The sequence below is a fragment of the Schistocerca nitens genome, chromosome 5, assembly GCF_023898315.1.
Source record: "Schistocerca nitens isolate TAMUIC-IGC-003100 chromosome 5, iqSchNite1.1, whole genome shotgun sequence".
Taxonomy (NCBI): domain Eukaryota; kingdom Metazoa; phylum Arthropoda; class Insecta; order Orthoptera; family Acrididae; genus Schistocerca; species Schistocerca nitens.
In genome coordinates, this window is record NC_064618.1 from 748,698,171 (window position 1) to 748,710,562 (window position 12,392).

At 43.6% G+C, this 12,392-nt stretch overlaps 1 protein-coding gene across 1 annotated transcript in view; it reads right to left on the minus strand.

Moving 5' to 3' along the window:
• Nucleotides 1–12,392, minus strand: part of LOC126259979 (protein Shroom3) — a 365,788-nt gene that overhangs the window by 197,064 nt on the left and 156,332 nt on the right. The window contains exon 4 of the mRNA XM_049957111.1: nucleotides 8,552–8,743. Coding sequence (XP_049813068.1) covers nucleotides 8,552–8,743 — 192 coding nt within the window. The remainder of the gene's footprint in view (nucleotides 1–8,551; nucleotides 8,744–12,392) is intronic.

Sequence of the window (12,392 nt, forward strand, 5' to 3'; positions counted from 1 at the left end):
AGTTCTAGGGGACTGATGACCTCCGATGTTAAGTCCTATAGTGCTCAGAGCCATTTGAATTTGAGCCTCAGCAGTTAAGTCTCATAAGATTTCACACACATTTGAACAATGGTCTCATTTCGCTCACACTGGCAGTAAATGATACATATTGTATGTATTGGAAATAAACTACGAGTTGCATCTGAAAATTTCGCTGAACAGTCTCAGAAAATAAAGGAAACAGGAGTTACAAGTAAAATAGCTCTACTGCGCTGGAAGTAATCAACACTCTTCTGGCATCGGTTGTAAAATTACTGGAAACTCAACAAGTGCTCAGCAAGCGTAAGCCTTTCACGGCTAATTTAAAGGCAGGGAAACTTTCTGCTAGCGCCAATTCTGGAGAATAAGGAGGGTGTTGAAGAACAGCCATCTTGCGTTGAGCGAGGAAGTTGAACAAGCAGACGTTGCGGATATCTAACAACGCGTAGCCACAGTGCTTCGAGCGATTCCACAAGAAGTGTTTGTTGACGGTTTCCAACAAATTTGCAGCCGACGTCAGAAGTGAAGTGTGTTGAAACTAATGGTGATTGCTTTGAAGGCCGATAAAGGTATTTAATTTGTAACTCTTGCTTCCTTTATTTTCTGACACTATTCACCGAACTTTTCGGATGCACCTTGTAAATACAAACAGTTGTCGGACTTTTATTCATAAAATAGGCTCACTTCATTGTTTTAAGTGTTAAAAAAAACGAACCGATCGCAACGCCATCTGCTATGAAGACCAAAGTGTAGCAATGACTTTTTTTCGATTATAACAATTGCTGAATGCTTTATTTCTCATCTATCTGTAGACGTATTTATTACATGATGTGTGGCGTGGCGCAAAAGTTATATATACAGGGTGAATCACCTAACGTTACCGCTGGTTATATTTCGTAAACCACATCAAATACTGACGTGAGGAGAGGGGCTAGTGTAATTGTTTAACACAAACCATACAAATATGCTCGGAAGTATGTTTTTTAACACAAACCTACGTTTTTTTAAATGGAACCACGTTAATTTTGTTAGCACATCTGAACATATAAACAAATACGTAATCAGTGCCGTTTGTTGCATTGTAAAATGTTAATTACATCCGGAGATATTGTAACCTAAAGTTGACGCTTGAAACCTCCGACGTTCAGTTGCGAGAGCCGGTAGACTGAGTCAAAGTAGTGTCATGCGCATACTGCATCGTCACCGCTTTCACCCGTTTCATGTGTCGCTACATCAGAAATTACATGGTGATGACTTTAATCATCGAGTGTAATTCTGTCAATGGGCATTAACAGAGAATGCGTTGCAGTTCTACCTGTTTACTGATGAAGCGGGTTTCACAAACCACGGGTCAGTGAATCTACGGAACATGCATTACTGGTCCGTGGACGATCCTCGCTGGATCAGACAGGTAGAGCGACAGCGACCGTGGACTGTAAATGTATGGTGCGGAATCATTGGCGACTACCTCGTTGGTCCTCACTTCATTGCAGGAGCCCAAACAGGTGCAACATACATCGCGTTTCTACAGAATGATCTGCCAACGTTGCTCGAAAATGTCCCACTGGAAACGCGTCGACGTATGTGGTATCAGCATGATGGTGCATCCGCACATTCCGCAATTAACACTAGGCTGACCCTTGACAGCCGGCAGGTGTAGCCGTGCGGTTATGGGCGCTTCAGTCTGGAACCGCGTGACCGCTACGGTCGCAGGTTCGAATCCTGGCTCGGGCATGGATGTGTGTGATGTCCTTAGGTTAGTTAGGTTTAAGTAGTTCTAAGTTCTAGGGGACTGATGACCTCAGATATTAAGTCCCATAGTGCTCAGAGCCATTTTTTTTTACCCTTGACAGGATGTTCGACGGGCGTTTCATAGGACGTGGAGGACGCATAAATTGGCCAGCCCGTTCTCCTGATCTTGCACCTCTGGACTTCTTACTGTGGGGTACGTTAAAGGAGAATGTGTACCGTGATGTGCCTACAACCCCAGAGGATATGAAACAATGTATTGTGGCAGCCTGCGGCGACATTGCACCAGATGTACTGCGGCGTGTACGACATTCATTACGCCAGAGATTGCAATTGTGTGCAGCAAATGATGGCCACCACATTGAACATCTATTGGCCTGACATGTCGGACACACTCTATTCCACTCCGTAATTGAAAACGGAAACGGAAACCACGTGTGTACGTGTACCTCACCCCTCATGGTAATGTACATGTGAGTCAGGTGTTAGCATGTGGACGTAATGTGCTGTTCCAGTCTCTTCTGTACCTAAGGTCCATCACCGTTCTCTTTGGATCCCTACGTAATTCGGTACTCTCCGATACACACGATCGAACAGCGGAGCAGTGGTACTCAAGCGTCAACTTTAGGTTACAATATCTCCGGATGTAATTAACATTTTACAATGCAACAAACGGCACTGATTACGTATTTGTTTATATGTCCAGATGTGCTAACAAAACTAACGGGGTTCCATTTAAAAAAAACGTAGGTTTGTGTTAAAAAACATACTTCCGTGCATTTTTTTATGGTTTGTATTAACCAATTACACTAGCCCCTCTCCTCACGTTCGGTCTGTGGAATCGATTCGTCAGTATTTGATGTGGTTTACGAAATATATCCAGGGGTAATGTTAGGTGACTCACCCTATATATATATATATATATATATATATATATATATATATATATATATATATATATATAAGGTTTATATGAATATAGTTTGTTTTATATTTTTCTTTATCGTGGTGTTTCATAAACAATTTTACGTAATAAATGTGGAGATACGACTACACCCATAAATTGGGCTAGTTGCTAAATAGTAAGTGCTACAAGACCTCTCCTCACAGCTCACAGCTTGTCTGATACAGTATCGTTATCAGTTTTCGTCAAATGTGTTTGACGACCATGAGCATTTCTCGTTGATTGTTAAATAATTATTGAAACTTGCTTCTGTAATAAAGCGTGGGTGAATTTCTTCCTTTGAAGAAATCATTTCTATGCCGATAGCTCCCTCCCTCTCTCTCTCTCTCTCTCTCTCTCTCTCTAGCCTTGTCAATTCTGAACACCAAGACCAAATCAAGTTTTTGCACGTTTGTTATTTCAAGTGATGTCCAGCAATACAGTGTTAACGAAAGTGAAGAAAACAACAAGCAGTCAGCGATAGGAGCAAGGTGGTGCTGTGATGGCTGCGCGTTGTTGGTCAGGATGTGCAAAGGCTGCCACCAAATTGCTCAGTCGGTAGTTCAGCCAGCCGATAAATCGCCGCCGCTCTCCGTGGCGATAGAAAGTGAAGTCAAAATTCTGAAAAACCTCCGTGCGGTACCCAACCATATCAAAATTAATTAAGGCTGGAGTTGCATTAAGTTTCTTGAACCGAATGAAATTTTTCTGCCCGCGTACCGTTTCAAACTTATCGAGTCTCATTTGGAAAACTATTGACCTCAGCCTTTTTTTTTCCCTTGATGACCAAAATCCCCTTGTTCGGCAGGGGATCCTCCCAAAGTTTTGTATCACTTTGCGTTTACCAAGCATCGGAATTTGTCTAGTTTTTTCTCGTAAGTATAAAGTACCCACTACAAAAGTCACTAAAAAATTTTGTAAAGCTCTCCATGGTGTCTCTAAGCATGGCAAAATAATCTGTTCTTAATTTGAACCCTCCTCTACTACGGAGGGTCGAATGCGACCCAGTTCAAAGTTATATTTCGCGCCACGGCTAACCTAGAGGAAACTCCATGCTGTCGTCCAAAGGCACCTCCTCGTCAGTCGTGGGAAAGCCGTTGACCCGATCACATCGATAAGGTACGTACACTTCACTTATCCCCCCTTTACTCGGATCCGACCCACCGGTAGTATATGTGCGATCTGAAACCACCGTAGTAGAGGAGGGTTAATTAGCGCCAGAGCCATGCTTTTCCCTTGAAATGGTACAATTTTCGCGTTCGGAAAACGCCGCTAACTGTGTTGATCTGTGCGCTGTTTTCATATGTTATTGGAAGTGCGATGTAACGTCTTTGCCTGTTGCTAAGCTTCCGCCTGCCTCACGTCTCACAAGGGGGCATTCGTACTCTGATGTGCGCAATTAACGGCGATCCTCGTGGCCTCACACTCAGTCGTCGACCGTCGATAGCTGGCTGATGGCCATTCAAAGTTAAGAGCTGACTGTTGATCGGGGCATGGACGCTACAAGCAACTTCCGAAACTGAATACCATTTGAGCGAGTCGATGTTGTTAATCTATCAATTTAAACGCGCGAGAACGACGTTACTCGAATTTGGTGGAAGGCGGCCATAGAGCTGGTCTGTTGGTTGTGGCCGGCCGGAGTGGCCGAGCAGTTCTAGGCGCTACAGTCTGGAACCGCGCGACCGCTACGGTCGCAGGTTCGAATCCTGCCTCGGGCATGGATGTGTGTGATGTCCTTAGGTTAGTTAGGTTTAAGTAGTTCTAAGTTCTAGGGGACTGATGACCACAGAAGTTAAGTCTCATAGTGCTCAGAGCCATTTGAACCATTTGTTGTTTGTGTCTACAGAAATCACAGGCAAAGTGCAATTGCTTTAAGGTATGGAGTTGTTTGGTGAGCTACTTTATGTGTGGACCGTATGAGTTACTATCCAGAGCTATGGGCTGTGCCGCAGGATTCCTTATATTACGTGCTTTAGGTTTGAGTTAAAGAGTTTATCGGCAGGGATTACTTACAATGGTTATGCCACTGTTATTTCTGTTCATAAGGTATGGACCTGGTTCGTAATTTATGAATATTATTTGTTCTGCCTTTATGCAATTCATTTTGGTACCAAGATTAGTTTTCTGGGTTGCTTGTTTAAATTTTATTTGTACTTTTTTTATAAAACTATCCTGAGTAATCTCAATTTAAAATCAAATCATGTACATTGATAACTCTTCTTTGGCTGCGATTTGAATTTTATTTAATTATTTATGAGCGGTCAGATAATATTTCTCTGGTTTACATTTCACACAGTTTTATAGTCGTTCCTTGCCTGTTCTCATTTCTTGTCTTTACAAGTCTTAACTGAACCGTTAATTGTTTTTTTGTGCTTGGCGTATATTTTTCCGAACATGGGTCAATTAAACTGTTTTTGTCTGTTTTAGTCGTAACTGGACTCATTCTGTGCTTGGTTGGATTTGCGTAAAGGGAGAACTACTTGAGTAAGGTCAAGGTTTACAATACCCCATCATTTATAACTGCAGTTTAAAATCCAAATACGAAGTATTTATTGGTTATTGGCCTTCCCTTGCATTTATCTGCGCTTACTAATTTGTTAAAATAAATTTCTAACAACAGCTCGGAGAATTTTTTTTATTTATTTATTATTATTATTTTTTTTTATGAAGCGTTGCGTTTCTTGTGGTCTGGCACGTTCCCGCTCCCAGCCCCTCTCTTGCTAAAGTTATTTCGAGTGTTGAATCTGCTGGTGAATATTCCGGATTGTATGGTCGTGTTCCTAATTTTTCGTCCAGTGATGCGGTAGGCTTTTTCAGACGGGAGACTGGTTCCGTTGAGTATCGCCGACTGACGGAACGATCATCTGAATAAGTTCCACTGATTCCAACGGCTAAATATGGCGAGAACGTAAGCAATAGGCTACGGTACCGATAAGTCTGTTACCGTAGCCTTCATTTGTCTTCGTCAACTCACAACCAAATTATCACCTTTCAACCTGACCTAGAGCTTAGGCTACGCTAAAGATCAATCTATCAGCGCAACCAAATCGACTGATTTCAGCCGAACGCCAGTTGTACAGCATTCATTTTAGAGACTCACACTGACGGCTGGGATATCGGAGAGCGACGCAGGTTCCATGAAAAGGGGTCTGATCGGCAGAGATAATCCATATCGGAGATAAAACTCAACTATCGAACTGTCATCTGGCAAAGATAAAAATTATCTATAGATTTTGTAAAGTTACAGTCGATATATTGTTAAGAGTCTCTTAAAATTGTCTCCATGTTTATATACTTCAATGACTTCTCTGTGTAACCGTAGACAGAAGTTCGTCATTGTTGATAAAATTTTGGTTTCGGAAAATTTCACTTCATCACCTCCTGACTGAAGAGTACGCTCTGTTACAGCTGATTTTTCTGCTTTCCTTAGTTGACAAAAGCATCTGTAATCCTTTAGACGGGTATTCACTCATGAAACACATTCACGCATCTCTGAAGATATCTACGGCATGTCTGGACTGAAAAAAAAAAAAAAAAAAAAAAACTTGGACGACGACCATACTAGCAGATTCCCGAGTAACCAAGACAACGGGTTGTGGAAGCCTATCATTGTACGATAAATGTGTTGAAGGTTAGAACCAACATTGCGCCGGGACTGCAAACTTTTCATCAAAATTAAAATTTTTTTTAATATCCGCTTTTGATGTAATTGAGCCCAATACGTATTAGGAACCCTTCGACAGTAGTGACTATAGATCACTTCATTTATAAAAAAATTATAACTTTATGTAAATCAGTTTATATGTAAATGATATACTTTGTGTAGTGCTGCTTTCATTCTATATGAACAGAATATTTTTGAAGTCAATTATCAAGAAATATAACTATGTAAAAGTTATTTACAACAATGTTTTCACAAAATTTTGTTACATATACGTAAAAAATATGTGTAACGTCAATTTAAACACTATCATTGCCAGATTGTAAATGTTTAGATTTGTTGCCTACAATCTTTAATCTCTTTGGTATGTGTGACGATTTATATCCAGACATTTTGTGCAATTGTAGGGGGTAGTTGGAACTTTGTAGCTCATGTGAGCCGATGGAACTTATATTACTGTGGAACTGGAATGATTATTGTGAACTAGTTGTTTGAATGTTTAAAGAAAGTACAGTAGTTACAATGTACGAATTTTTATTATTTAGTATTTAAAGTCATCCACCGAACTCTGACGTTTTGGAAGGTTCCAGATTTCTTTGAACACGAAAACCTCGCGACAGCAATTACGCCCGGAAGAAGAAGACAAAGGAGCCAACATACAACCAGCTAAGTAACAGATTCATGATTTATCAGTGTGGAAGCTTTATCTCAAAAGAGTTAAGAGATCAAATCAAAATTATAAATGTAATTTCAACCCCCAAAATTTAATATTGAAGCATAGAAATTAAAACAGCAATATTACCAATGTTGTTGGTGTTGTGGTCTTCAGTCCTGAGACTGGTTTGATGCAGCTCTCCATGCTACTCTATCCTGTGCAACCTTCTTCATCTCCCAGTACCTACTGCAACCTACAGCCTTCTAAATCTGCTTGGTGTATTCATCTCTTGGTCTCCCTCTACGATTTTTACCCTCCACGCTGCCCTCCAATGCAAAATTGGTGATCCCTTGATGCCACAGAACATGTCCTACCAACCGGTGCCTTCTTCTTGTCAAGTTGTGCCACAAACTCCTCTTCTCCCCATTTCTATTCAATACTTCCTCATTAATTATGTGATCTACCCATCTAATCTTCAGCATTCTTCTGTAGCACCACATTTCGAAAGCTTCTATTCTCTTCTTGTCCAAACTATTTATCGTCCATGTTTGACTTCCATACGTGGCTACACTCCATACAAATACTTTCAGAAACGACTTCCTGACACTTAAATCTATACTCGATGTTAACAAATTTCTCTTCTTCAGAAACGCTTTCCTTCCCATTGCCAGTCTACATTTTATATCCTCTCTACTTCGACCATCATCAGTTATTTAGCTCCCCAAATAGCAAAACTCATTTACTACTTTAAGTGTCTTATTTCCTAATCTAATTCCCTCAGAATCACCCGACTTAATCGACTACATTCCATTATCCTCGTTTTGCTTTTGTTGATGTTCATCTTATATCCTCCTTTCAAGACACTATCCATTCCGTTCAAATGCTCTTCCAAGTCCTTTGCTGTCTCTGACAAAATTACAATGTCATCGGCGAACCTCAAAGTTTTTATTTCTTCTCCATGGATTTTAATACCTACTCCGAATTTTTCTTTTGTTTCCTTTACTGCTTCCTCAATATACAGATTGAATAACATCGTCCGCAGCTCGTGGTCGTGCGGTAGCGTTCTCGCTTCCCGCGCCCGGGTTCCCGGGTTCGATTCCCGGCGGGGTCAGGGATTTTCTCTGCCTCGTGATGACTGGGTGTTGTGTGATGTCCTTAGGTTAGTTCGGTTTAAGTAGTTCTAAGTTCTAGGGGACTGATGACCATAGATGTTAAGACCCATAGTGCTCAGAGCCATTTGAACCATTTGAATAACATCGGGGAGAGGCTACAACCCTGTCTCACTCCTTTCCCAACCACTGCTTCCCTTTCATGCCCCTCGACTCTTATAACTGCCATCTGGTTTCTGTACAAATACGATTTGATAAAACGTTGGTTGACTTCTTTCAAGTTTAAGCAAAATGAGGAATATCAATAAAAACTGATAGGTCATTGGAGATGTGATCATGATTTATAGATGATGTGACATGCTACAGAGATATATGAACACATCCTGACAAAACTTTCACAGCCTCAGCGGACTCACCTGGTGGTCAGCGGCCTCCTGGTAGGAGCGCGCGTAGTGGTCGAGCTCGGCCTGCGTCAGCTGCGGCTTGTCTCGCTCCGGCGGGCTGGGCGCGTTGTAGTCGCAGTCCGGTTCACGGTCGCGGTCGCGCTCCACGCGCGGCAGGAACGTCTCGGGGGGGATCTTCTCGCAGCGCTCCATCACCGTCTTCAGCTGCGGGCACACCAGCCGACCACTCACTTCCCTGTACACTGTACTTACTCGACTTTCTGCCCAAATTCCACTAATCGTAGTGCGTGCCTCCAACCACAAAGCGAGAGCATCACTGGCGTCAATTACCAAATGACTTCCGAGTCTAGAGCTCTAACATACTACACTAAAAAGCCAAAGAAGCTGGTACATCTGCCTAATATCGTGTAGGGCCCCCGCGAGCATGCAGAAGTGCCGCAACACGACGGGGCATGGACTCGATTAACGTCTGGAGTAGTGCTGGAGGTAACTGACACCTTAATCCGTAAGAGTACGAGGTGGTGGAGATCTCTTCTGAACCGCACGTTGCGAGGCATCCCAGATATGCTCAAAAATGTTCCATATCTGGGGAGTTTGGTGGCCAGCGGAAGTGTTTGAACTCAGAAGAGTGTTCCTGGAGCCACTCTGTACCAATTCTGGACGTGCGGGGTGTCGCATTGTCCTGCTGGAATTGCCTAAGTCCGTCGGAATGCGCAATGGACGTGAATGGAAGCAGGCGATCAGACAGCGTGCTTACGTACGTGTCACCTGTCATAGTCTTATCTAGACGTTTCAGGGGACCCATACCACTCCAACTGCACACGCCCCACACCATTACAGAGCCTCCACCAGCTTGAACAGTCCTTTGCTGAAATGCAGGGTCCGTGAATTCATGAGGATGTCTTCATACCCGTACACGTCCATCCGCTCGATACAATTTATGTCCGATAGTATTATTCCGACAACATACACTGCCGGATAAAATCGCAACACCCTCAAGGACTGTGTTCAGTGGTACAAGGGTGTAATATGTGCATATGAGGCATCGTAGTATTAGTGATTCACTTGTCATGTTCATCGGCGATCAGACAGCGCTCAGGAGGCCTGTCTATGCTGAGTTTAGAGGTGAACAGTGTTTGCAACATTCATTTTAGGCTTCACCCATGCACCACTCAGGAGTGCGTACTCCTGCTGAACAGCTTCGGCCATCTGAACAGGGCGTAGACGGCCTTCTGCAGTTGTTGAACAAAACGTATCGGTGGAGTGTCGCTGTTTTCAACAGTGATCAGTGGCAAGTCCCACACCTGTAGACCAGGTTCTGGATGTCAAGATCGACGGATTCTGCGAGCTGCGGCGACCGACAGAACATCATCCAGGCGAAATACGGGCACCATGTTGAACCTGCTGTGCGATCAGGGGCAAGTGAGAACCGTCTGCTTGCATCAGGATCAAGATCACGTGTGCGTCTGGCCAGGCTACCATTGACATCACGACACTGCCAAGCACGACTACTCTGGAGTCGTCAAAGAGCTGACTGGAGAGAGGAATGGAGCTCTGTTGTCTTCATTGATGAGAATAGGTTCTGCCTGTGTGGGAGTGGGTGACGTGGTGAGCTCCCTGTTCCATTCGCCGACGACACACAGGTCCCGGCACAGATTTCATGCTGTGTGGGGCCATAAGATAAAGCTCGTTGTCACATTTGGTGTTTCTGCAGAGTAAAGTAACCATTTCCCACTACATTTCACAGGCTGATTATCTCCGCGCTACTGGCATTTCTTCGATAGGAGGGTGACGTGCTTTTTCAGCAGGATAATACACGTCCGCTTACGGCTGCTGCGACTCAATTTGCTCTTTGTGTTGTAGAACAACTACCTGGCCAGCAAAATCACTAGATCTTTCGCCAAATGGCAACGGCCTTGTCGCAGTGGATACACCGGTTCCCGTCAGATCACCGAAGTTAAGAGCTGTCGGACATGGCCGGCACTTGGATGGGTGACCGTCCAGCCGCCATGCGCTGTTGCCATTTTTCGGGGTACACTCAGCCTCGTGATGCCAATTGAGGAGCTACTCGACCGAATAGTAGCGTTCCGGGGAAAGAAAACCATCATAACGGCCGGGAGAGCGGTGTGCTGACCACACGCCCCTCCTATCCGCATCCTCAACTAAGGATGAGACGGCGGTCGGATGGTCCCGATGAGCCACTTCTGGCCTGAAGACGGAGTGCTTTTCTCGCCAACTGAACACTTATGGGACATCATGAAGGGGGCGACTTACTCATTCTCCAGAGCCTGCAAGAACCATTACCGAATTGCAACAAAAGGCGCAATATGCTTGACAATCTGTCACAGTAGTTATTCGACAACTTTGTGATTGTTTGCATGCGAGAATATACTCCTGCGTTGTCGCCGGAGGGGGAGGTGTGGCGTACAGTGTGTATTAATTGCTGTGACACGTGTGTTTCATTTGGTCTGAATTTGCTGTCATATGGTCCTAAAATGGTGAACCTGTCACCTCACTTTTAAACAAAGTAACCTTGTCCTTGAGGGTGTTGCTTTCTTTTTAGACAGTGTAGATTCTACACACTAACTTGAATAACTGGTTGCCACCTCTCCTGTTGATTTTATAAATTCCGAAGGAATGTTATCTACCACTTATGCCTTGTTTGATCGCAAGTCCTCCAAAGTTTTTTCAGATTCTGATTGTAATACTATATTTCTTATATCTTGCAACCCAACGTCTACTTCTTCTTGTATCACGTTACCAGATAGTTACAACTCTCAGAAGTTTATTCAAACACAAAGATAGAAAAAGGGAACTTAAATTTGTTAGCTGGCAAACTTGGTGCCACTATCGCTTCGCAATTTACGTGTAACTTCTTGCACTGACGTTTCTTAACTATTTTCAGAGACCGACTTGAGTTTCACTTGCACGTGTCTCACTGTACCATGTCAGTATGACACTGTCCAGGCCTCTGGTTGCAGCTGGAGAGAGGCTCCCGACACAGAAATAGAGCCTCATCAGGGAACAGCTCCCACTATCTGGCTGCCCCTCCAGCTTCATTTACGCATTCCTCGGCCGATTAGGGACGCAACAACAAGAGTCCCGCTGATAACCAACACTGCCGCGGGCATTTCCTCTCCCACTGCGGCCACCTGCCATTTGTCGAATAGTCCCAAAAACCTCTCATCGGAATGTCAGTGGCGTTCATTTAACTTTTGGTTTTTCATCAATAACAGTTTCTTCCACGTGGGAAATATTCAAACATTTTCCTTTCGAAGAACTGGTCTTGGAATACCCGTCACCGTCTTGGTGAACTAATGAGGGCATTGAAAAGATTTTGGTCCACAGAACATCACTACGTTTCGTCAGCACACTCTGTAATGGCTTTCAAGTACTTTGCAGACTGTTGCATTTAGAAAGCTGTAACTGCAGCGCTTTCAACTGTTGCACAGTCTGTCTGGAGTACCGGTTTATCCAAGAGGGTTTCACGAAATCAACATCGCCTTCCTTCCAGAAGATCCCTGTGTCTTGCGCATTCCTGTTGCACTGCCTTCCATCGCATGGCCGATACTGGCTTTTTACGATCAAATTATCGCGTCTCCGATGTGGTTCGATCCCTGTTGCCAAACCTCCTCGATGAGCTGAAAACACTTTAACAAAATCAGGTCGTTTCCCTAGGGCAACAGTTGTGCCCTGCGACTGTATTCATTTTAAATAATAAAGGGTACAGCACTCAGTCTCAAATTGCACATCTAGGTTTCGGTCACCGTGTGACCATCTTCAGTGTTAAAAAACGTGTGAAAAATCAGTTACAATAAGGTAACATGCATGCCTTATTAAATTTACAGTTGCA